This window comes from Mercenaria mercenaria, chromosome 17 (assembly GCF_021730395.1).
Source record: "Mercenaria mercenaria strain notata chromosome 17, MADL_Memer_1, whole genome shotgun sequence".
In the NCBI taxonomy this organism is placed as follows: domain Eukaryota; kingdom Metazoa; phylum Mollusca; class Bivalvia; order Venerida; family Veneridae; genus Mercenaria; species Mercenaria mercenaria.
In genome coordinates, this window is record NC_069377.1 from 32,162,641 (window position 1) to 32,189,459 (window position 26,819).

The 26,819-nt window shown below is 35.4% G+C and overlaps 1 protein-coding gene across 9 annotated transcripts in view; it reads right to left on the reverse strand.

Annotated features, from left to right (window-relative positions):
* Positions 1 to 26,819, reverse strand: part of LOC123536288 (uncharacterized) — a 76,991-nt gene that overhangs the window by 39,389 nt on the left and 10,783 nt on the right. For 2 of the 9 annotated variants that reach the window (XM_053527595.1, XM_045319332.2), the window contains exon 3: positions 5,012 to 5,184. In XM_053527595.1, coding sequence (XP_053383570.1) covers positions 5,012 to 5,184 — 173 coding nt within the window. Of the gene's footprint in view, positions 1 to 5,011; positions 5,185 to 5,997; positions 6,253 to 10,193; positions 10,514 to 15,355; positions 15,568 to 19,742; positions 19,898 to 22,551; positions 22,631 to 25,031; positions 25,049 to 26,819 lie in introns of those variants that run through there. The other 7 variants (XM_045319328.2, XM_045319330.2, XM_045319329.2 and 4 more) reach the window with 7 other exon arrangements.

The following is a 26,819-nucleotide window of genomic DNA, read 5'->3' on the forward strand; positions in this document are numbered from 1 at the left end:
AACATATTAATAAATGTTTTCTATGGTATGACCATGAGATTATAGTTCTTGACCCGAAGCGGCCAAGTGTTGAACTTGACCTAACAGAATGTGAAAGGAAAGCATTCAGATTACGTTAACTAAAGTACAAATTGTTAGAAATGAGTCAACTGAAGGGTTAACAAGCGCTGTTGGAGGTCACAGCGCTCTTGGATGTTCCTATGCTTGATAATGAAATAGGGCATATATGAGCCGCGCCATGAGAAAACCAACATAATGGCTTTGCGACCAGCATGGAACCACACCAGCCTGCGCATCCGCGCAGTCTGGTCAGGATCCATGCTGTTCGCTAACAGTTTCTCTAATTCCAATAGGCTTTGAAAGTGAACAGCACGGATCCTGACCAGACTGCGCGGATGCGCAGGCTGGTCTGGATCCATGCTGGTCGCAAAGCCATTATGTTGGTTTTCCCATGGCACCGCTCAATTATTGGGAAACTTGAGCTTAACATCTGCAAATGTGGATGCACTGATGACGTGGGAAAACCATTTTGTAAGTTTAAGTCAAATGTATTCAATAATAACAGAGACAGACTGAAATTACATCAAAATATTAATCACAATTTCTGACCCTTAATGATGCAGTCAAGGATAGACTTAATATGAGGCCTCTTAGTATCACTAAGGTTTTTCTACAGTCTGGCCTAGCAACCTACATTTTTTTACCTATTTAACATGGACCCAGAACAGAAATTGTCTAAGGTTGTCCTAGGGAAATCATTCTGTTCCATTAATAAACTAACACTGCGACCTCTATAAGGTCAACAATAAAACTGTGCACAATGGGTGTATAGATGGCTGGAGCCGCACCATCTACCTATACTCAACAGTCACTGTAAACATTTGGTTCCTGTAAGCTATAAACTTTATTTGAACCGCACCATGAGAAAACCAACATAGTGCATTTGCGACCAATTCCAGAGCAGCCTGTGCATCCGCGCAGTCTGGTCAGGATCCATGCTGTTCGCTTTCAAACCCTACTGCAATTAGAGAAACCTTCAGCAAACAGCATCCGCGCAGTCTGGTCTGGATCCATGCTGGTTGCAAATGCACTATGTTGGTTTTCTCACAGCGCGGCTCATTTAATGTTTTGAAGCAAACAATGAGAAAGCTGATACAATACCTATACCTGATCAGGAGATGAAAGCCCACAAGATGTTTGACTAGGGCATTTTATCTGTTGACTTACCTTCAGAAACTTTCTATACATCAAAGCTAAGGAATCTAACAGCGTAACAGTGGTTGAGATATCTTACTTGTATGGGTGTGTGTATGTGACAACCATTTGAAGAATAAAACTTAACAAGAGGACCATGATGGTCCTGAATCGCTCACCTGTCCCCACATGACCCAGTTTTAAACCGAGTATGATGTCGTTTTTTTCTATTATTTGATATTGTGACCTAGTTTTTGAGCTCATGTGACCCAGTGTTGAATCTGATCTAGATATCATCAAGATAAAAATTCTAACCAATTTTCATGAAGATCCACTGAAAAATATGGCCTCTAGAGAGGTCACAAGATTTTTTATTATTTGACCTACTGACTTAGTTATTGAAGGCACGTGACCCAGTTTCGAACAAGACCTAGATATCATCAAGGTGAACATTCTGACCAATTTTCATGAAGATCCATTCAAAAGTATGGCCTCTAGAGAGGTCACAAGGTTTTTCTATTTTTAGACCTACTGACCTAGTTTTTGACCGCAGTTGACCCAGTTTCAAACCTGACCTAGATATCATCAAGATGAACATTCAAACCAATTTTCATATAGTTCCCATGAAAAATATGGCCTCTAGAGAGGTCACAAGGCTTTTTAGCTATTTGACCTACTGACCTAGTTATTAAAAACACGTGACCAAGTTTCGAACAAGACCTAGATATCATCAAGGTGAACATTCTGACTTATTTTCATGAAGATCCGTTGAAAAGTATGGCCTCTAGAGAGGTCACAAGGTTTTTCTATTTTTAGACCTACTGACCTAGTTTTTGACCACAGTTGAACAAGTTTCGAACTTGACCTAGATATCATCAAGATAAAAATTCTGACTAATTTTCATACAGATCCCATTAAAAATATGGCCTCTAGAAAGGTCACAAGGTTTTTTTTGTTATCTGACCTACTGACCTAGTTATTGAAGGCACGTGACCCAGTTTCGAAACTGACCTAGATATCATCAAGGTGAACACTCTAACCAATTTTCATGAAGATCCATTCACAAGTATGGCCTCTAGAGAGGTCACAAGGTTTTTCTATTTTTAGACCTACTGACCTAGTTTTTGACCGCAGTTGACCCAGTTTCGAACTTGACCTAGATATCATCAAGATGAACATTCTGACCAACTTTCATACAGATCCCATGAAAAATATGGCCTCTAGGCCATACCAAATTGATTAATAGTTCTTCGGAAAATTTTCAAAAAAAAATAGGAGCGGGCGAGCGAAATTTTTATTTTATTTTTTTTTTCTCAATTTTGTTTTTTTCAGAGGCGGGTAGATTTTACATGGAGCGAGCGGGCTTTTTTTATTTTTTTCCCCAGCTTGGATCTTTGAGGAGGCGGTTATGATTATACATAAAGTTAACATTTCTTTAGAAATAACACAGAAATCAAACATTTACAGTGTGGGTATCACAGTATATAGCTTTTCTATATGTTTTAAAGACTACATGAATGATTTTGCAAATAAATTCTTGCCAAAACTCACTGAATCACTTTTTTTTTATTTTGTAATTATAATTACTAAGGGATGAGTGTCTTATTTTTAATTTTGATTTTTCTACATTAATCTGAAGGCGTTGCCTATTTAACGGTACATGATGAGGAATATTTAAGACAAAACAGGCACATGTGTGGAATAACATTTCTTCTGAAACACAGTTAGATGGCTTTGACACATGAACAAATTTGTGCCCCTAGTGGAACTCCAACCCATAGAGGTGAGGGGAAGTAATAAACCACTTGACCAGTGAGACCAAAGGGGGTTGGGCAGACAGATGCTTTGACATTGCTCAAATCCCTTTGGAATAATTTCTTAACAGATCAGGCTAGCTTAAGTTTTTGTGGTAGAGATTCATTTCAGGCAAAAATGATAACAGACGGTCAAAGAATGATCCCAATATGGCCACCCTTAAAAGTGGTTTGTTGTGCTTTGACTGAACTAGAAATTTAGAGTTGGGGGGGGGGGGGGTCTGTTTTTTTCAGTTTCTTTCGTTCAATCAATTTACAGCCAATTAATATATCCTGGCGTCATGTGTACAAACAGGCAAAAATGGGGTTACAAAAGGACAGATTTTGTTAGAAATTATTTTCATATCAACACTACTTATTTGAAAAGCTAAACAATTTTTAAATTGACAAAATGCGTTTTGATTGAATATCTGACTGCTGTACTAAAAAAGTTACGTTCAAAAAGATTTGGGCCGAGACAATGTGATAGGTCGGTCAGGATCTGTGAACAAATATTTTTTAAGATAGTAGTTGGCCTCAGCTTTGGGCTCTAGATATAACATGCTGAACTAAACAACTGATAACAAATGGTTTGAAAACTTTATATCTGAACAATATTTCCAAATACTTTTAACTGCATCCCCGTGCACGTCTTACAAGTCGGGCTTCGTTCTTTTCACTGTATTGAACAAAAGTAGAATGTGCCTACTTCATTACCTACCGGCACATCGAAGGCCATGTGTGGCACTAGCACAGACACTCCAGATTTAAAACAAATGATGAACAACACCATAATTCCTGACTTTTTGAGTTTGGGACATCAGCTACATGTATTATGGACGTATGAAATCCGATCAATATCACTTTGACGCATTAAAACAGCGATAAAACCTGTTTTGCCATTATTATTCCGGACCGCGTAATCGGAAAAAAAAATTTTTTTTCGGAGATTTTTATGTACGTGCGGGCGGGTGATTTTTATTTTTTTTTCTCGGGAATGAAATTATTGATGCGGTAGTTCCGACGAACGACATATCAATTTGGTATGGCCCTAGAGAGGTCACAAGGTTTTTTTATTATTTGACCTACTGACCTTCTTTTTGATCGCAGTTGACCCAGTTTCGAACTTGACCTAGATATCATCAAGATGAACATTCTGACCAACTTTCATACAGATCCCATGAAAAATATGGCCTCTAGAGAGGTCACAATGTTTTTTTATTATTTGACCTACTGACCTAGTTTTTGACGGCACATGACCCAGTTTCGAACTTGACCTAGATATCATCAAGATGAACATTCTGACCAACTTTCGTGAAGATCCCATGAAAAATATGGCCTCTAGAGAGGTCACAAGGTTTTTTTATTATTTGACCTACTGACCTAGTTTTTGCCCGCAGTTGACCCAGTTTCGAACTTGACCTAGATATCATCAAGATGAACATTCTGACCAACTTTCATACAGATCCCATGAAAAATATGGCCTCTAGAGAGGTCACAAGGTTTTTTTATTATTTGACCTACTGACCTAGTTTTTGATCGCAGTTGACCCAGTTTCGAACTTGACCTAGATATCATCAAGATAAACATTCTGACCAACTTTCATACAGATCCCATGAAAAATATGGCCTCTAGAGAGGTCACAAGGTTTTTTTATTATTTGACCTACTGACCTAGTTTTTGATCGCAGTTGACCCAGTTTCGAACTTGACCTAGATATCATCAAGATAAACATTCTGACCAACTTTCATAAAGATCCCATGAAAAATGTGACCTCTAGAGTGGTCACAAGCAAAAGTTTACGCACGCACGGACGCACGCACGGACGCACGCACGCACGGACGACGGACGACGGACGCTGCGTGATCACAAAAGCTCACATTGTCACTTTGTGACATGTGAGCTAAAAATATACTCACTTTCAAATTCTTATACACAACATCCATTGTTGCTTATTATCAACTCGCCATGCTCTTGAAGCTACAACAAAAGCTTTAACCCCCAGGTTATAAAGTCATACTTACGTTTTCATTGCACAACTCATCCTCTTCGGCCTCTTCACCATCTGAGCAGTACTCTCCTTCGCTGGGTTTACGTGATTTCGGGGGTCGGACAAACTTGTCGTAGATCTTATATAGTACGTATGTACCTATGCCAAAACTTATCCCGAGCACACATAATACACCTGCTGCTTTAACTGAAATACAAAATCACATGCCACTTTATATGTATATAAAAGTGAAAGTTTTCTAAAACGAAGGAAAATTTATATACTTAAATACAAACTTGTACTTCAGTAATAAGAAGTGACAGTGAATAACTTACACAGACCTAGAATGTAATAACTTTTTTATAATGAGATTACACAAAAAGCCTTCATAAATAAAGGATTTAAGAACAAGAAAATTATTAGGAAATACTTATTGAAATCAATAGTAAATTTATAGTAAAAGAAATGCTTACTAAAATCAATAGCAAACAGAGAAGGATTAATTTATAGACTGATTAAACGTGATTATATTATTTATTAATACCATCATTGAGTACATAATTATATAGCTGCATGTTAGCAGACATGCATGGTCATTTTAAAAGCATTTTCGATAGCCTCATTTTGGACAATCTCTCAGAAGAATTCGCTCATCAATCTAAATGTTAGAAAGTGGATCATAAAAGATGGTTATATTAAATTTTCAGCAGTGTCGGGTTTCTTAATAATTTTATGTCACACGCAATTTACAGAACAGAATGAGGAATAATAATATTATGACTTGCAGAACAAAGTTCTACATTTAAATTCATCTAAATTCTGTTGTTTGAACTCTCACTACGATCTTCTTTGCCCTCAGCAGTTGTTATTCCTTTTGAAGTTTTGTTCATTTAATCTTTAACTTCTCATTTCTTTTCCCTACTGGAAAAATATTGCATTTTCTTTTAGTTCTAACCTGTTCCCCTCTTCCACTTCCTACCCCTCACGCATTTAAAACAAAAAAGTTTACAAAGACCTCACCTACAGAATGGGGTATATCCGCAAACAGTGAACTCAATTCTGACAAAGCTCTGGTGTTATTATTATACGGAGCCATTGCAGTGGAACATATCATCAACAAATAGTTGGTGATGAAAATCAGATAAGCTTTCTGTATCTACTTGAAAATCCACACATATTTTTTTTCTCTAAGTAACATACGAAAAATTTTATCAATTCACATCAGCAATTTCTCGAAAAAAACGAAACTCTTTCGAAAAGTGAGAAAGAAAACATTAATCCACAAACGACTGCAAAGTATTGAACAAATATTAACGAATGACGTAAACAAAACAAATGCAACAGCTTTTCCCTTTTTTTAAAAGTATTTTCTCTCTCTTTGAAGGTGAGCATTAAAACAAATGGTCAGAATTGATTGTATACTTGGTAACACATGGAAGAAATGATACAAGTATTAAACTAACCATGGCGGCATATGGTTCTCCATTTGTAAACAGCTTTCTTTTATAAAAGACTTGTACTGGAATAATTGACTTTTATTAGTGCAGCCTAGTTTAACTGGAATGTACTGTGGAATCATTTATTTTCGTGGACATGAAATTTCGTGGTTTTTACTATCAATTTGATTTGGTAGACTGATGTATCAACAAAATCTATGAAAATAAGTCCCCCATGACTTCACAGTAAATAAAGGGAAGTGAATGAACTTTAAGAGCCCTAATATGTGCAAGAAAAACTGATTGGTTACAGTCACGATTAAGTTGATTCTAATATTCAAAATCAAAAGTCTGAGCACTTTCAGACGGGAGATTTTTTTTCTGAATTTCCTTCCAAAGGCAAGGTGAGCACGACTTATCAACTTATCAACAGCTTTATCTAGCAAATCAGGATGATAATTATATGTACTGTGTGCCCTAATGTAAATTAAAGGAAAGATTCATAAAGCAGACAATTCTCTTGTCATTCTTGGATTGGACACTATTACGTATTATGCCACAAGAGCATCCTTCACAGTAACATTGGTTTTATATTTATCTGTATAGTTACATTTCTTTTTTCTGTCAAGGGAAACACTTGCATGTGGCACAATGGTAAACACCACTGTCTTCTAAATACAGCATTTAGCTTAACTTGCTTCAAGACGGGTTCACTGTGTACATATTTATAGACAGGTCATACCAATTTCACCATCAACACTATACTTCCTAATTATGTTTGGGGTTAGCAACTTTTCCAATAATTTTTCAGTCATATTAATGCAATGTCTACTTCTAACAGTGAGCGCAATGCCCAATTATTCTAGTACTGCCTCACTAGAATATCAGGCCTTTGGCACGTGACAAAATACCCCTACCAGGCACATAATACTGACACCAGCCTAACCAGTTCTATAACTATCCTCTTTTTACTTGCCCCTTTACACTTGCAACACATACAATATATAAAATCTTTGGATATGATCCATTTTTACTGATCTTTATACAAATCTTTACAAACAAGATCCACCTGTTTGCCCTGAAGGTATATATACCTGGAACTTACTTACCTAAAAACAAACCAAAATCATCCAAGATCATCTTGCACGGCCATTATAATCTCCAACGGATTACCAACGGAATTATTCCAAACTTTCATGCAAAACACACACACAAACAATACGAATGAATACATATGCATTCCATCTAAATACATGCATTATGCATAAATAATATTGATATACACGACTTGCACAAAAAGACTGAATGAGAAGTTACTGGATTCCTTCCAGTAATAAAAACACAGAATTTCTATTTTTCCACCTTCTCATTCAAATGATTCCTACTTTTCAAAGGAGACTGGGCAATTAATTTTTTTTTCACAAGCTGCTAAAATGTGATTCCAATAAAGCTCTATAGAGCTCTATGAGTCATGCAGCCAGTGACACATGCTGCTACCGTGAGATAACAAGTTACACTCCATAATAAAACCAGTAGCACCACACGCCAGGCGCATTCTCTACATGCTTCTGCAGGTAGCTTACGAGCTCAATACTCAATACATTTTTAATTAAAAGAAATTCTCTATTTAGATTTCCTGTATAATATGTAGGAGTAAAATTAGCTGGGAATTTTCAAGATACACTTTTCTATCCATTGATTTATATGGGAAAAATATCCTACCATTTAAGTTTGAAAGGATCAAAACACAAAATCTAGGTAAGGTTACACCAAATGGAGGGTTGGCGTACGCCTCACAAAATAAAAGTTCCTTCCTTAAATAAATAAATTATTAACATAATAAAACAGCAATGAATTAGAATGTATGCAAACATTTACTTCATAAAAAAATCTTTTAAATAACTACATCAAGGTGCATTATAAAGTTCTTCATTATAGTAATGTTAAACAGGTGGGGACAAAAAAAAATTACTCCTGATGACGTGCAATTTGTCATGTCGACATACTGTCATAAGCAATTAACATTCTAACATGACTTGATTTGATTTCGAAGGAAATCAAGCACTGTACATTCTGCGATAAACAACGGTTGACATGCCGACCGGTAAGAGAGCATTATGACATCAAATTGCCGCATGAGGTCCGATACATTACTCCTCGGGTAAATGAAGTCCAGCATAATATTTATTAAAATATGTCAATAAGCATGTCAGAATAAAAACAATCAAGGCCTTCTTGTGATTTATCGTCTAATTTACCATGGTTCATCGTTCAGATGCTTTCGTATTTAACCACGAGGGCGGTTCCTATGCATCTGGACTCTGAACCTTCAGGTAAATTAGATGACAAACCACTCAAAGGCCTTGATTATTTGTTATGTAACTTAAAAGTATTTTTAAATAGTAGTGGATGTATTTTACAGTATCACACAAAAAAGTTAAAGCATATAAATATCTTTTATAGAGACAGATGTCCACTAATTTGGAAAAATTAACTCTTAAGCAATACAATATCATATCTGATCTGACAGAATGATAATAAGCTGTTTCCTTTGTCTTAAAAACCCAGAGCAATTTCTCAAGTAATGCCTGAGGATTAGTAAATTAGTAACGGTGCACTTGTCTCCCCTGCCAGACCCCACTGACAGGTACCAGGTTAGATCCTGATCTGAGCTAGCTCCAATATGCACTCTGAGTTCCAACAGTAATTTAATATACCTGTTTTCCCAGCATGCAATACTGGCACAAAAATGCTCTGTAGAAAAGATAATATAACAGTGAAAAGCTACAGAAACTAAAGAAATCAATTCATGCCATGAAAAACAAGAGGGCGTTACGGATCCTGGATAGCTCACCTGAACTAGTTTTGACACTCGATGTCAGTTTCCAACATTCTGAAGACGTTTCAAGAAGATCAAGTAGAAAATGTGGCCACTAGAGTGTTAAGTTGTTAACATAATTATTTTTTTTGTGATTTTTACCTTGTGGCCTAGCTTTTTATATTTGATGGCCTAGTTTCAATCATAAAGACGAACCTTCTGATCAAGCTGCATAAAGATTTGGTAAAAGTGTGGCCTCTTGAGAGTTAAAAAGATTTCTCTAAGATTTATCATAGTAACGTTTTTTTTCTAAGATTTGACCTAGTGACCTGGTGTTTTACATTCTAGCAGAAGATATAACTCAGTTTTTAACTTGACCTAGATGTCATAATGACATATATTCTGGCAAAAATTCATGAAGATCAGTAAGGCAATGGGGTCTCTAGAGAGTAAACAAAGTTTTTATTTTTTTTTTTAATGTTTTTGTCAATCTGACCTACATGTCTACCTATTTACCTAACATGACCCACTTTCTATCTTGACCTAATTAATGTCATACATACATTCTGTCACTGTTTCACGAAGATCATGTACACAAAGTAGCTTCTAGCGTATTAACAGTCTTTCTATGATCTGACCTAGTGACCTAGTTTTTGAACAAAGATGACCCAGTATTGATACCTTACAACATTTTATTGCTGCAAACATTCAAAGCTTCATTAAGACTGAGTCACAACTGTAGTATCTAGAGTGTTACAACTGTACAATACAACTGTTGAGATGGACAACGGATACAGGGGTATCACAATAACTCACCACGCCCACTTTTTCCTCAGGTGATCTATAAATAAACCAAAGCGAGTATAATGAAAGAATCTACAAAAACATGCAAAAAGAAGAAGTTAGTGTATGCAGACTAATATATCTAGAATGACAATATAAGATCACAAGACAACACCTACCCTTACCATTTCCGATATCTATATGAATCTGGGTACCAGGCAGTGAGAAGTGAACGATTAATCGTTTCCCACAGGGACCTGTAGAATTCAAGCAGCCAAATACATCCCAGCAGACATCAGTAAGGTTTTCCCAGGAGGAAGGACTAGGGGTCACATTGACCCCTTTTCTAAGAGAACTACAGCTGCTGCAACCCTGAATCATGGGTTTTTCCATCCCAGACTGTGTCACATTATTTTTCAACCAGCTTCAACACTCATTGTCACTTAATTAAAACTGGGAACCAGTCTGGCTGTACCCATCTTCAAGGCTAAACCTCACACTGCAAAAAGTAAGATAACTCCAATTTATTGAAGATCTTAATCAAATATTTTGATTCTGCTGAAAAGAGACATTCACAGTTCTTGACCTGTGTTAACAAAATTAAAACACCATTTAGTTTAATTTTAAAACTCCTTGTAACTCCAAAATTTGCACTCAAATATCATATTGCATAATAAAAACTTCATTTAACATTCAGATTTTTTTCAACTTGACAATCAAAGGTTCACTGAGCTGTAAATATCATATCTTACATTATCCTGAGGTGAATGTCACTGAAGCTTGACACATACACCACCAGCACTTGTATTTTTTTCTGCTTTGTTATTAACAGGGTTTTGTTTTTATTATGATTACCAGTCAAACTTGGTTACATCTACCCAGAAAACAAGACAGTTTAATTGCACTATGTAAAGCCTGTTGTTCTCTTAATCATCGTATCACAGACTGCTGCTTAAAGAAATATGCAGTTTTCTATAATATTATGTACATGTATATAGGTAAAAATTTTCCTAGACAGAATTTCTTTAAACTTTGTGTATTGACTGAGAATCAATCATGTTTAAAACGAAATGTGCATAAAAAATCATAGGTACCAGGCAGATCTTGAATCATCTTAAATTATCTTATATTGTCTGATTAAGACTGTCCTTAAAGTGTCAAAACATGATATGTCATCTGTTTGAATTGATATTTTACTTTAAAGTACTGAGCTAATGACTAATATATCACAACTGCCACAGCTACTGTAGTACCTTTTGGTCCATAGGTCATATTTCAAAACATTTGCTGACTATTACAAAAGCAAGATTGACTTCCCTACGTTTTAATAAAAGTAAGGCTTGACTTCAGTGTCTTAACAAAAGAAAGACTTACTATCACATTATTTTTTCCTTTTTCAGTTAGTATTTCTAACATACTAAAATGCTTTCTTAATTTTGGGAAAAAAAATAAACAAATGTACAGCCATCCTGCTTTAATATCAAATACCTGTTCTGCTTTAATTTTGGATAAAAAAGTCATAAATACACGCAGACCTGCTTTTAAATACCAAATATCTTGCTTTCTTAATTCATGAAAAAAGTCAAAAATCTGCACTCAACTTGCTTTAATATATCTGTTTTCTTAATCTTAAAAAGAAACAAGAGGGCCATGAAGGCCCTGTATCGCTCACCTGACCTACTGACCTAAAGATCATCAAGATTAACATTCTGACCAAGTTTCATTAAGATATGGTCATAAATGTGGTCTCTAAAGTGTTAACTAGCTTTTCCTTCGATTAACATAGTGACCTAGTTTTTGACCCCACATGACCCAGATTCGAACTTGACCTAAAGATCATCAAGATTAACATTCTGACTAAGTTTCATGAAGAGATAGTCATAAATGTGACCTCTAGAGTGTTAACAAGCTTTTCCTTTGATTTGATCTAGTGACCTAGTTTTTGACCCAACCTGACCCAGCTTTGAGCTTGACCTATAGTTCATCAAAATCAACATTTTGACTAAGTTTCATTAAGATTGGGCCAAAATTGTGACCTCCAGAGTGTTAACAAGCTTTTCCTATGATTTGACCTGGTGACCTAGTTTTTGATCCCAGATGACCCAATATCAAACTCGTCCAAGATTTTATTAAGAGTAACATTCTGACCAAGTTTCATTAAGATTGGGCCAAAATTGTGACCTCTAGAGTGTAAACAAGCATTTCCTTTGATTTGACCTGGTGACCTAGTTTTTGACCCAAGATGACCCAATATTAAACTCGTCCAAGATTTTATTGAGGATAACATTCTGACCAAGTTTCATTAAGATTGGGCCAAAATTGTGACCTCTAGAGTGTTAACAGTCAAATTGTTGACGACGGACGGACGACGGACGACTGACGGACAGACGACGACGGACACAGGGTGATCACAAAAGCTCACCTTTGAGCACTTTGTGCTCATGTGAGCTAAAAATCATTAATTTGCAGTCATCCTGCTTTTATATAAAATATTTTGTCTTGTTTTTAGTACAGAAGTATTTAATTATTCCACTGAGGCAAAAAGATAAATTATCAAAATACACTGTCATATCCATAGAAACAAAATCGGCTAATCCAAATTTTCTTTAGGTCACTTGTCATTTTCAAATCTAAAATCCATTAAGCAGATACCTTCTCTACTTGCCGATTATACCACCTTCTCTACTTGCCGATTATGCCACAAAGACATGAAATATTTAACAAAAGATTTTATATCTACAATTACAAAATGAAATATATTACTCTAAATGTCTTTCTTATCTTACAAATAGAAAGCAAATGGGAAACAATTGCATGATGATCCGTATCATGTCGAAACATTAAATGCCTGATTTCTTTCAAATACCGAAATATATCACAGTGTTGTGAATTTCACCTTTTCTCACGTTTCCACATTTTTTACATTCAGGTAGCCTTAAATATTAACAATACCTTATTGTTTTAATCAAAGCCTAATTAATGCATAACATAATCTTATGATTAAATTGTATTTAAATACATTTTAACTTCTGTTCACAATTTTAACATATGAGCCGTGCCATGAGAAAACCAACATAGTGGCTTTGCGACCAGCACGGATCCAGACCAGCCTGCGCATCCAAGCAGTCTGGTCAGGATCCATGCTTTTCGCTTTCAAAGCCTATTACAATTGGAGAAACTGTTAGCGAACAGCATGGATCCTGACCAGACTGCGCGGATGCGCAGGCTGGTCTGGATCCATGCTGGCCGCAAAGCCACTATGTTGATTTTCTCATGGCATGGCTCATATGTGTTCAAAATACCATTACATCAGCAATCTGATTACTTTATTATCTTGCAAGCCTCATCACAAACTTAAGTGTCTTTTAAAATAGCCGCCAGAACAAGAGCTGTCTGTTGACAGCATGCTCGACTATTCGAAGAATTGAAGGAAGAGTGTGGTCAAAATATTACCAGAGATTTTCAGACAAAAGAAGAAAAATAGATAAGGTAAACAATTTACCTGTATTTGGGGATTTGGCTAAGTCTTGCACTATATGGCAATGTGTAAACATGATGGTAAGCAAGTGTTCAAAGTTTCAAATCCTTATCAATATATCAAACAGTTCAGACAAAATATGGAATGGTGTATGCCAAACTTAACTAATTTCTATGTTGAAAAAGGGCCATAACTGAGCTAAAATCCTTGTCCTAATTATGTAGTCTTGCCTGCATATGTAGACTATGATGGTAACCAAGTGGTCCAAGTTTCAAAGCCATATAATTATGACAAACAGGCTAGACAAAATATGGACTGGTATGAAAAATTTAACTGATTTGTAAGTCCAAAAGGGGCCATCATTCAGCCAAAATAGTTGTCAGAGTTATGTACTATTGCCTAAAAATGGAGATCATGACAATATACAATGTTCAAAGTTTCAAAGACACATGTCAAATAGTTTTGGCAAACTGCAGACTTATACCAAAACTGAGCCAATTTCCAAGTTCAAAAAAGGGCCATAATTCTGAGTCATGTATTCTTGCCTACAGGTAGAGATTGTTATAATAAACAAGTGATAAAAGTTTAAAAGCCATATGTCAAACAGTTTACACAAAATGAACTGATACGAAAAACTTAACCAATATTTGTATGTTCAAAGGGGCCATAATTCAGCCAAAATCCTCGATGGGAGTTTTGTACTCTTGCCTAAAACTGGACAAAGTGATGGTACACAAGTGCTGACAGTTTCAAAGCTTTATCTCAAAATTTTTTGTCTAAATGTGGACTGGTACCAAAAACTTAACCAAGGTGTGATGCCGACTTATAATGCCGTGGTGAGTAGGACAGCTCTACTTATTCTTTGAATAGTCAAGCTAAAAAACAATTACAACATTATAATTTGATCCAAAAGGTTTTTCTCTAACTTACTATATCAGTTAATTTTGGTGGCACTAATATTCACACTTGCAGAACTGGTGGTCAAGACTTTTTACGACTGAATAAATTTCTGGTGTTTTTCACCATTGAAATAATCAGTGAACTGCTTTAATGGTTGCTGTAAATACAGGCCTGGTTGAAATTCACCAACAGCAAATAAAGCAACGATTTAAAAGATGTTTTAATTCAAAGAAACATTTTTTAATAACATGAGCCACACCATGAGAAAACCAACATAGTGGCTTTGCGACCATCATGGATCCAGAACAGCCTGCACATCTGCGCAGTCTGGTCAGGATCCATGCTGTTCGCTAACGGTTTCTGTAATTGCAATAGGCTTTGAAAGCGAACAGCATGGATCCTGACCAGACTGCACAGATGCGCAGGCTGGTCTGGAGCCATACTGGTCGCAAAGCCACTAAGTTGGTTTTCTCATGGCATGGCTTACATATTTACAGCTCTAACATTCCATTACGTTTTAGCTTTTTATTTATCGTCATAAAATTTGAAGACAGTTAAAACAATTTACATTATATATAAATTATGTACAGTAACGTACAAAATATTCTATTCATAGCTATAGTGTCAACATTTATAAATATGAAAACGTTTACAACACTAAAAGTAATGAAAGAATTTACGGTAAGTTCATTTTGGCATTTTATTTCTTAAATGAGCACAATTTGAATTGGGGGAATATTTAAACTGCGCCAATAAACACATTTTGATAAATCGCAAGATTTTGGTGCCTTCAAAATTAAGTGTTATACGGTAACTGTTTCCTTAAAGATTACATAAATTATGATAATGATGTGCCCCATATTAACACTTATCAAAACTTTGTTAAATGTATACATGAAACGTCAGATTTAAGAATAATCTTGTCAAACGAGAATATTAAAATTTTGCAGTAAAAAGACTTACATAGCAGAATTTTAGCTAAGCTAAGACCCCTGTTTCTTTCAGAATTCTACCATCCGGTAACCATTAGAAATAAAGATGCAATCAAATCCAAACAATAAATAAACTATTGAACAACACTCAGCAAATTTTTCACCTTCATCAATAATTTAAATCTTAGACTGTAATCAAACGTTCCGTGGGTTCCAAATAAAGACTTTCTATTTTTATGTACGAGATATATACTCAAGAGTTATGGAGGTGAAATGACGAAATGTCGTCATTTAAAACAGCTTATCACAAGGTTTTTGATATCTACAAACTTGCCGCTGAACAGGGAAATACAAAGGTATACCAGCTCCGTCGCACGTACCTGTATTGTCCATTTTCCTAATCACGTATGCACTTCTGTACTTGTTATAAAAATTACACTGAAAGTTTGATCCATGTTTGAACTGTCTAGATGTTTAAACAAGAAGTACATCTCCAAGCAAACAAAACTTTAAATGAAAGTTTGTAAATGAGTAACAGCACATTAAGCTCTGGACCTTCCAATCAGAATGAAAACCTCCTGTAACCTTTCAAAGATGTTATACAGCAAAACCTGCCATAGATAATGTTAAAATCTCCTTCTTCCTGGGTGATTCAGCATCTTGTCATTGGAAACTAAATTTTTTTTCTCTAATAAATAACTTCTATAAAAGCTTAACTTGTGACTCTGATCTTTGGGCTGGCTGAATAAGAAAGCTGATGCAGCACAGTATGTCCCAATGAGTGGAACATATTTTGGACATCTTTAACAAAAACTGTCTTAAGAAACAGCCATATCCCTACTGCTGCATTTTGTTTTATTAATGTGGAAAAGAGGGAGACAGGGTAGAAGACTTGTGGGGGTGTTAAATCAGTATTTAAAATTGATGAAGATATGGGTCTAACACATCTAGACAGTACTATCCGATGAATAAATATAAAGCTCCCTAATCAGTAATTGCAATAGGTTCTATTCAATTTCAGTAAAATAAGGGAGATAATTCAAAAATTACTTGAGACAACTTTATGGTTCTTCAACTTCTTGTACTATCTGCTCATTTCCATCTAGGTATTGTATATGTAGAAGGGGGGCATCATGGCCCTGCATCACTCACCTGAGTGTCAGGGCCTAGAGAGTGTACAACTTTGGAAGAGGACCATATTAATGTGCTCCAGGTGTCAAACATTCTACATGCAGTAGAAAATGATTACATCTGAGAATTTTTGGAAGAGAGGTCCTTACAATGATGCTACAGACCAAGTTTAATGAAGATCCGTAAAGCTGTTCAAGAGAAGCAGTTGTTTAAAGGTATTTCTATTTTTATCTCTTCAAGTGGACACTAAAATGGATAGAGTGACCTCATTTGAACAAATAACGGAGCAGACCTTACAATGATGCTACAAACCAAGATTAATGAAGATCCAATAAGCAGTTCATGAAAAGAAGTTATTTAAAGGTTTTTCTACTTTTACCTCTAGCATCGCCTAAACAGACAAAGTTTGATGATAATCCATCAAGCCAGTTCATTAGAAACAAATTGTTTAAAGGTTTTTCTAGTTTTAGCTCTAGCAGCTAGTAAAAGGGGCCTAATTCCAAAGTTTGATGCAATTCTGATATATAGTTTCAGAGAAGATGTCATCTGAAGAAAAGAGTAGCTAGACGGATTACGGACGGGTCAATTTTGGACGGCGATCGATCATAATAGCTCACCTAAAGCACTTCATGCTCAGTTGAGCTAAAATAAGAGACATTTATTGTCCCCAAACTGATACTAATACTCCATGTCCAACCATGATTGCTTGTGTTACCCAGTAATGCCCAGGTGAATCAATCAATCACAATTATTTGACAAACACAGATTAGAGATGTCTTAACAATAACTGATGAGCATTTATTAGGTACAAAAAAATAGGTTATCATTAAATTTATAAACTTTAATATCCTGACTTTTGGATAAATCTTTTGAAACCTTTAAACGGGGTCACTGTCCAACCTTTTTCAGATGGAAGGAAGGATGGACTGACAAACAAGGCAGCAATGCTGTGCCAAATGCCATAAAAAATTGCAAATACTGCATTCAATAAAATTTCAATGCAAGTATTAATTTGTACAGAGTTATCCAGACAACCCTTTCATTTCAAAGGGCCATAACCAGGCATATTACATTATGACCATATTTATTTCATAGAGATTCATTTTTTTAAGTTGCAAGCAAATCCTTGAAAACAACATTAGGACTTACATGTATCTTGATAAGCCTTTCAATGTAAAACTGAAACTGTCAGTGGACAGCAACTCTCGACAGTTGGAAAAAAAAGTCGAAACAAGAGCTGTCCATAAGACAGTGTGCTCGACTTTTCTCTGTGCTTGACTCTGAATTAGAGCTTTGCCAGTAAAAAAAATTCCAGGTTAGAAAGGGACAGAATTCTGTCAAAATTCAAATCAGAGTTATGGGAACTGTGTCTCCTGGTGTAGACTTTGATAGAAAGTAACTATTTTGAGTTTCAAGTCAAAAGCTTTCATAGTAACAGAGATATTTGACTTTATCAAAATTTTTTTTAAAAAATTCTAAGTTAAAAAGGTGCACAATTCATTCTCTCAAAATTCAAATCAGAATTATGGGAATTGTGTCTCCTGGTGCAGACTTTGATAGTAAATAACTATTTTGAGTTTCAAGTCAAAAGCTTTAATAGTAACAAAGATATTTGACTTTATCAAAAATTTTAACAAAAAATTCTAAGTTAAAAAGGGGTATAATTCTGTCAAAATTCAAATCAGAGTTATGGGGATTGTTTCTCCTGGTGTAGACTTTGATGGTAAATAAGTATTTTAAGTTTCAAGTCAAAAGCTTTGACAGTAACAGAGATATTTGACTTTATCAAAAATTTTAACAAAAAATTCTAAGTTAAAAAAGGTGCATAATTCTGTCAAAATTCAATCAGAGTTGTGGGGATTGTTTCTCCTGGTGTAGATTTTGATGGTAAATAGGTATTTTTAAGTTTCAAGTCAATAGCTTTGACAGTAACAGAGATATTTGACTTTATAAAAAACTTTAACCAAAAATTCTAAGTTAAAAAGGGGCATAATTCTGTCAAAATGCAAATCAGAGTTATGGGGATTGTTTCTCCTGGTGAAGACTTTGATAGTAAACAACTATTTTAAGTTTCAAGTCAATAGCTTTGATAGTAACAGAGATATTTGACTTTATCAAAAACTTTAACCAATGCCAACGCCAGGGTGAGTGCAATAGCTCTACATTTTCTTCGAAAAGTCAAGCTAAAAAAGGCATTATTTTGTAAAAAAAAAACCAAAAAAAAGCAAAATACAGCATGTGAATGTGCAATAGGCACCTGTGCAGTGTAAGTCAGTTCTTCACAGTGAATAAATGTGTGAAGTTAAATCCATTCCACATAGTCGAGCTTAAAACCAACTACTAAACTCTAATTATCTTACTTTGTGTATAGTTAAAAGAAATAAAGTTGAAAAACGAAAGTGGAATATGGTATTTCATAGCAATTTTCAGATGTTATCATAATGTAGCCTTATTCATCTGGCTTATCGGGATGACTTATTTTATGATCTGATATTTTAGTTGTCATCCCTCTAGGACAGCGGCAGTCAAAAGTTATCAGCTGTCCCCGATATGTCCTATTATTTGGACTATTAATGTTAAAGGTCAGATCAACAAAATATAGCCCCCACTGGACAGAATAAAGTTATCACAAAGAAACAACATTTCCTGTAAAGAGAAAAAGTGACCTTGCTGTCTAATGTGGCATGGTTTTCTGACATATTCAAAAATAATCATGTTTGACCATTCTGGTAGACCTAACAACATTTCAGTAAAAATTGAGCCGTGCCATGAGAAAACCAACATAATGGGTTTGCAACCAGCATGGATCCAGACCAGCCTGCGCATCCGCGCAGTCTGGTCAGGATCCATGCTGTTCGCTAATAGTTTCTCCAATTCCAATAGGCTTTAAAAGCGAACAGCATGGAGCCTGACCAGACTGCGCGGATGCGCAGGCTGGTCTGGATCCATGCTGGTCGCATACCCACTATGTTGGTTTTCTCATGGCACGGCTCAAATGATTTCTAAACCAGAGTAGCAACTAAGGAGAAGGCCTTGACTGAAAGATTTTTTTATTTTTAGCTCTGGTGGTCACTATGTGTTACAGAGCTAGACCATTCAAACATCTTAGGAAAAAGATTATTGAAGGAACAGTCATGAATGCCATTGGTTTAAGAGCAGATGACTTGTTTAAAGAAATTTCAACTTACAAAACCTTAACAAACGTAAAACGGACCAGTATGAAGGACCGTCATTGATCACAATAGCACACCTTAACATTCAATATTAAGATGACATCAAATATTTACCTCCTCCTTACAGAAAAACAGCACAAAACAGCAATCCAACTGCAGCAATCTCAGATATCTATTCCTTATAGATCCATTTTTCCACTTGCATAACACTCCGGAAGTTGTCAGGCTGACCCCACCATGACACGGAATCACGAAACTAGTATATATATACCTAACTCTCCAGGATATTCCCCCAATATGCAGTGAGTTTGTACCAACTATTGAAAATATTTGCGTAATTGCCCGATGTTCGATCTGGCATGCTGTATTGCTGTAGGAATACAATCTATTCAATTTATTGGAAAATCACAAAAATCCAGACAACAGACTTTAATGCAGTTTGTTCAGCATCTGTATGATGTATACCCATCTAGTACATAAGAAACATGGGAAATAATTAGATTATGACTATTTAAACAGTACAAGAAATATACTATATACATAAATGCATGGAAATGAGGCAGTACGTGTTGTATGTGTTGTACTGTTGTACGTGTGATATGAAAATGAAGAGATGACCTTATCACTCTGAGGAAATTAACGACAGATGGTTTTCTGACATCAGAAGACAAGTAGAACAATATTTGTTTGTTTGATAAATGGGTTAAGGCAGTTGACAGAAAGTCAGTCTATATTCAAGAGTTTCTTGCTTCCATACCAGTTGAATTTAAAATTTATTCTCTGCAACTAACTAACAACTTCTCCAAACCAATCAGATGTGGTCATCATCATCATCATCAGGAGGAGGATGAAAACTAAGGATATAGTGTTATCTACTAGGTCATGATAGACTACCTTGCCAGGGATCCAACTCGCAACCTCTCCCACTGATAAGCCTTTGCTTTCCATACAATCTACAAGGTACTATCTGTATCATCCTTGCAATGATGAGATTATTTAATACCATGGATATGAAATTTTGTGGTTTCTGCCGAAACAGCTATTTCGACAATTTCGTGCGGATATGAATTAGCGGATATTAACTTCGGATGATAAAATAAATGGAAATTTTATTTGTTGGTTGTGAATTAATTTTGTGCAAAAAATCCACGCAATTTTGTCCCCCATGAAATAAATGACTTAACAGTATATTATAAACATACTTGGGACACAAGCTATTGATGTAATGCAGTTGCATGTTGATGTTACAAGACTATACATTGATGATAAAATGGTAAAAGCTACAATCAATGCAACAAAAACTGTCCATTACTGCATATTTTCTTTGATCTATTCTTTGATTCCTGAAAAGAGTTTACATAACAAATAATTACTTTGCAGCAAGCAGTACAGAAGAAATACACAAGCAAATACCTTTGTGAAATTCCTTCAAGGTCAACTGATTATGACAAGACAGCATTTTTGTAAAGTTCATCTTTTTATTATATTGGTGGTTTTCTGAGTTTTTCATGGTTGCGCTATTCCATGACATGAAATTCAAACAGTTTTTATCTATTTTTATCTTTAAACTTTAAAAAAACCCACAAAATCGTGTCTCCTGTACTAAGGCAAATAATGACTCAAACCACCAAACTTTATACAAACATAAATGATAATAGACAAGCAGATATTACAACAAAATTCTATCACATTTTTTTTTCGTTTAAATTTCATATATAATATTCGTGGCCCTTGGAGACTAATGTTCATGGATTTTGTGGTTGAGTCAGTCCACAAAATTCAATCCTAACAATCAAGTAGAATCCCCATTCTTCTTTGTGTCAAAAGTTGCAGGGTTAATGCAAAAAGGTACCATAACCTTCAAATATCAGCACTTGGTACCTTTTTGCATTATAGTCTGGCTACCGACTAGATAATCTTTTTAACCTTTTTTTTTAAATCATTTCTCTTTACATTCTGAACGATCTTTCTTGGCTCTTTGAGAAAAGGGACATAATTATACAAAATTTGAATAGCCTCCGGAGTTATCTCCAGTGTGAAAAAAACACACAGTGTGAACTATTTTTGCATTAACCCTGTGCATCCACAAACTCATATCCTCATTAAGTAGCTGCCCATGACAAAAAATGAATTCACAGTAAAACTTTTTATACGGATATAAGTAAATTTTTTAAAAATGACATACTAATTAAAACAGTATTAACTTATCTGAAACCTGGTAATATCTACAGTAAAATGCAACCAAACTTACCTGAGGTAATAATTAAAATCCGTTTCATGTATGACTAATCTAGTTTTTTATATAACTAACAGGAGTATTATGTAACTACCTCATTTATCCTATGAATGAATAAATTTTGGCAGGTAAGACAGCTGCCGTAACACTTGCATATAATTTCTTGTATACACAGCAGAATAGAGGTAACATCTGTTTATATTATTCACATTCTCACCTAATCTTTCTCCTAAAAGAACAGTTACTGTAATTATTTTCAATAAAAGACAAAGGCAAGTCTCAGCATGCCCCTACAGTAACCAGTATTAATACTTCATTCAAAATTATTTGTCCCCAAACATAATTCATTCCAAATAATTTGTTCTCAAACATTACCGTACTTATAATTCCAACAACATTTATCCCCTAACATACTTCATTCTAAGTCTTTGTCTCCAAATATACTTTGAGTCCCCCAGAAGCAGAACACTTGCGGGCTTATATATCACAAAATATACCCATCCCATCCCCATCCACCTGCTCAACCAACTTTATAACACTGTGATCTGATTCTAACCTAGGTGAAACATTTTGTGCTGACAATCTGTTGAATTCAGAAAATATTTGGGTCCAAACACTCAAATATAAAATTGTTAAAAAATGCACCAAGAAGCAAGTCTAAAGTTGTTAATATAAAGTTAGAGATACCTCATAATAGCAGTAAAGGTATTCCGACAAAATTTAAAGCCTGAAATTTCAGAAACACTTTTTCGAAACTAGTCCTTCCTTACCGAAACACAGTCTGCTCTATTATTTAAGTACATGTTTGTATATATACCGAGTAAGTGTATAATTAAAATAGGCATTTATCATAATATTCACACAAAGTTCAAGCACAACAAGACAAAAAGAAACAACAGATGTGTAATACTTCATACCAACTGACAGTAACTGAGAACAAACCTGGCAGACTCTTCTCCTCACAATTAACAAGATGTACTTTTATCAATCTCCTTCAACATTTTTTTGCATTCCAGATAACTCTTGTTCAGAAAATAAATTTAAACAAACTGGCCACCATGGCCATAGGTTTGACCTTTTTTCTGACCAAATTTGGTGAAAGTTGTTTAAAGGCTTTTTGATGTTCAGGATTGGTACAAAACCATCTGCACAGGCCAAAGAAAGGTTTATACAAAAATGCTTCTAACCAAGTCAAAGTGAACATGAACAGATCATGAGCAGAAGTTGTTTAACCCTTAGCCTGCTGCAGGCGAATTTAACAGCCTTTGCAAACAGCTTGGAACCAGATCAGACGCCGATTAAATCGGCGTCTGATCAGGTTCCAAGCTGTTTGCTACTCTGACAATATTTCTTCCAATTTTGGAGCAAATTGAATGAACTTAACAATTTTAGCAGACGACATTTCCAGCAGACGACAATTTACCTAGCATGCTAAAGGTTAAAGACAATTTTTCTTTTTTTTAGCTTTGAAGTCCTCAAAAGAAGTCAAACATAACCTTTTGAATAAAATTGAAGAAGGTCAAAACAAGTAAGCTACAAACCAAGTCTGATGAACATTCACAGAGCACTTCATAAGATAAAGACATCTAAACTTAACTTAAGGTTTTTCTATTTAAAGCTCTGGTGGCCCCTAAGTGCAGTCAAGTATAACCAATTGAAACAAGAGCACCGCCTTGCGGGTGCAGACGCTCATCTGAATTTTTTGTCTCTGTATAATAGAAATATTGTCCTACCCATGATTTTCTAAGTCCAAAAAGGACCATTTATAATTCTTACAAAAAGCAGGATGGAGTTATGTTTCTTGATATACAGAGTTAGCTTATGATGGTAAACAACTGATGCAAGTTTCAAAGCAATAGCTTTGATAGTTTAGAAGAAAAATTTACCTAAACATAAAACTTAACCATGAAATCTGATATTTTCTAAGTCCAAAAGGGGCAATAATTCTTACAAAAAGCTGGATGGAGTAATGTTTCTTGCTGTATGGGGTCAGCTTGTGATGATGAACAAGTGTTGCAAGTTTTAAAGCAATAGCTTTGATAGTTTAGGAGAAAAGCTGACCTAAACACAAGTTTTAACCAAGAAATCTGATTTTCTAAGTCCAAATGGGGCAATAATTATTGCAAAAAGCATGATAGAGTTATGTTTCTTGCTGTACAGAATATGCTTATGTTGGTGAACAGGTGTTGCAAGTTTCAAAGCAAAAGCTTTGATAGTTTAGGAGAAAGGTTGACCTAAACATAAAACTTAACCAAGAAATCTGATATTTTCTAAGTCCAAAAGGGGCCATAATTCTTATAAAAAGCAGGATGGAGTAATGTTTCTTGCTGTATGGGGTCAGCTTGTGATGATGAACAAGTGTTGCAAGATTTAAAGCAATAGCTTTGATAGTTTAGGAGAAAAGCTGACCTAAACACAAGTTTTAACCAAGAAATCTGATTTTCTAAGTCCAAAAGGGGCAATAATTATTGCAAAAAGCATGATAGAGTTATGTTTCTTGCTGTACAGAATAAGCTTATGTTGGTGAACAGGTGTTGCAAGTTTCAAAGCAATAGCTTTGATAGTTTAGGAGAAAGGTTGACCTAAACATAAAACTTAACCAAGAAATCTGATATTTTCTAAGTCCAAAAGGGGCCATAATTCTTACAAAAAGCAGGATGGAGTAATGTTTCTTGCTGTATGGGGTCAGCTTGTGATGATGAACAAGTGTTGCAAGTTTTAAAGCAATAGCTTTGATAGTTTAGGAGAAAAGCTGACTTAAACACAAGTTTTAACCAATAAATCTGGTATTTTCTAAGTCCAAAAGGGGCTATAACTCTTGCAAAAAGCAGGATGGAGTTATGTTTCTTGCTTTACAGGGTCAGATATTGATGGTGAACAAGTGTTGCAAGTTTCAAAGCAATAGCTTTGATAGTTTAGGAGAAAAGCTCACCTAAACATAAAACTTAACTAGGCAAAGTCGACGTTGACACCGATCAAGTGATGACAATAAGTTGAATAACTCATCATTTTTTTTCAAAATTCATATGAGCTAGAATGGTCCACTAGAGGATGGCTATTTAATGTTTGGTGAAGATCTATGTCTAGAAGTTCATTAAAAGAAGTTGTTTCAAGGATGTCTATTTTTAGCACTGAGATCCATGCATGATGCTACAGACCAAGTTTACCTGTAATACACAAATGTACCAATCAGTACTTTCAGAGAAGATGTTAAAGTAAAAGTGTCAAAGAGGAACAATGGATGAAGGTTCCTCGAAAAATTTCTCTGGTAGAATGTTAAAGATCCAAGCAAGAAAATTGACAATCACATGTATGTCCATGAAAACTCACACTTTCCCTAGCTTCTGAAACAGCAAAAATACTTGACAAATTTCCAGTTATTATTAGCACTTTTGCAGCTGCAGTTTATCAGTATAATAACAAAGAGAAATCGTTTGAAATAGACAAAAAGTAGGTAAACAATCCCTCTATATAATACTGTGAGCCTTTAGGTTTTATCAAAGGTAGAAGCTAAAATGCAGTCTGATAGGAAGTGTGCCAGTTTCTTCAATATACCTGAAAGAAAAACTTCAATATACATAAAAGAAAAAAGCCTGTTGTGTTTACAGAGAGAAGAATTTGTTAGAGATCTTAAACCCTAGTTCAATCCAAATGCAATATGAGCAGCGCCATGAGAAAACCAACATAGTGGCTTTGCGACCAGCATGGATCCAGACCAGCCTGCGCATCCGCGCAGTCTGGTCAGGATCCATGCTGTTCGCCTTCAAAGCCTATTGCAATGAGAGAAACCATTAGTGAACAGCATGGAGCCTGACCAGACTGCGCGGATGCGCAGGCTGGTCTGGATCCATGCTGGTCGCAAAGCTACTATGTTGGTATTCTCATGGCGCGGCTCATATTTATTTACATTGTAACCTCTCAGCCAAAAAACATTCATTTTCATGCAGACATTATACCAATGTAAAATCTTTATTTCAAATTTGTCTTATATATCTTTTCTGAACATACCAACTGAACAGTCCCAATGCCACCATCTACAGGGCTCATAATAAATATCTGAAGCCAAAGTACCTTAAATTTAGTTCACTTTCCCTATAGAGTTACCTCAACAAAACACAGACAATCTAAAGTCCTATTAAGCAAATTCATTCAAATGGTTTTCTTCCCCCTCGCCCCAGAAAATATGTAAGCAGAGTGGCATGCATCAGGCTTTCTTAAGCTGCTTTTGCATGCTTGACCTTTAAAGATGACCTTAACATTGGGCTTGCTCAGCTGTAACGTAGGTCAAACACACTGTAGCCCAGCATTCAACCTATATATCCTGCAAGGGTTTTAGAAAATAATTATGGCCTTGACAAACAAGAGGACCATGATGGTCCTGAATCGCTCACCTCTTCCCACATGACCCAGTTTTGAGTATGACGTCGTTTTTTCTATTATTTGACATAGTGACCTAGTTTTTGAGCTCATGTGACCCAGTTTTGAACTTGACCTAGATATTATCAAGATAAAAATTCTGACCAATTTTCATGAAGATCCACTGAAAAATATGTCTCTAGAGAGGTCACAAGGTTTTTCTATTATTTGACCTATTGACCTAGTTTTCGAAGGTACGTGACCCTGTTTTGAACTTAACTTAGATATCATCAAGGTGAACATCCTCACTAATTTTCATGAAGATCTCATGAAAAATATGGCCTCTAGAGAGGTCACAAGGTTTTTCTATTTTTATACCTACTGGCCTAGTTTTTGACTGCACGTGACCCAGTTTTGAAACTGATCTAGATATCATCAAGGTGAACATTCGGATCAATTTTCATGAAGATCTATTGAAAAATATGGCCTCTAGAGAGGTCACAAAGTTTTTTTATTATTTGACCTACTGACCTAGTTTTTGATGGCTAGTGACCCATTTTCAAATCTGAACTAGATATCATAAAGGTGAACATTCTGAT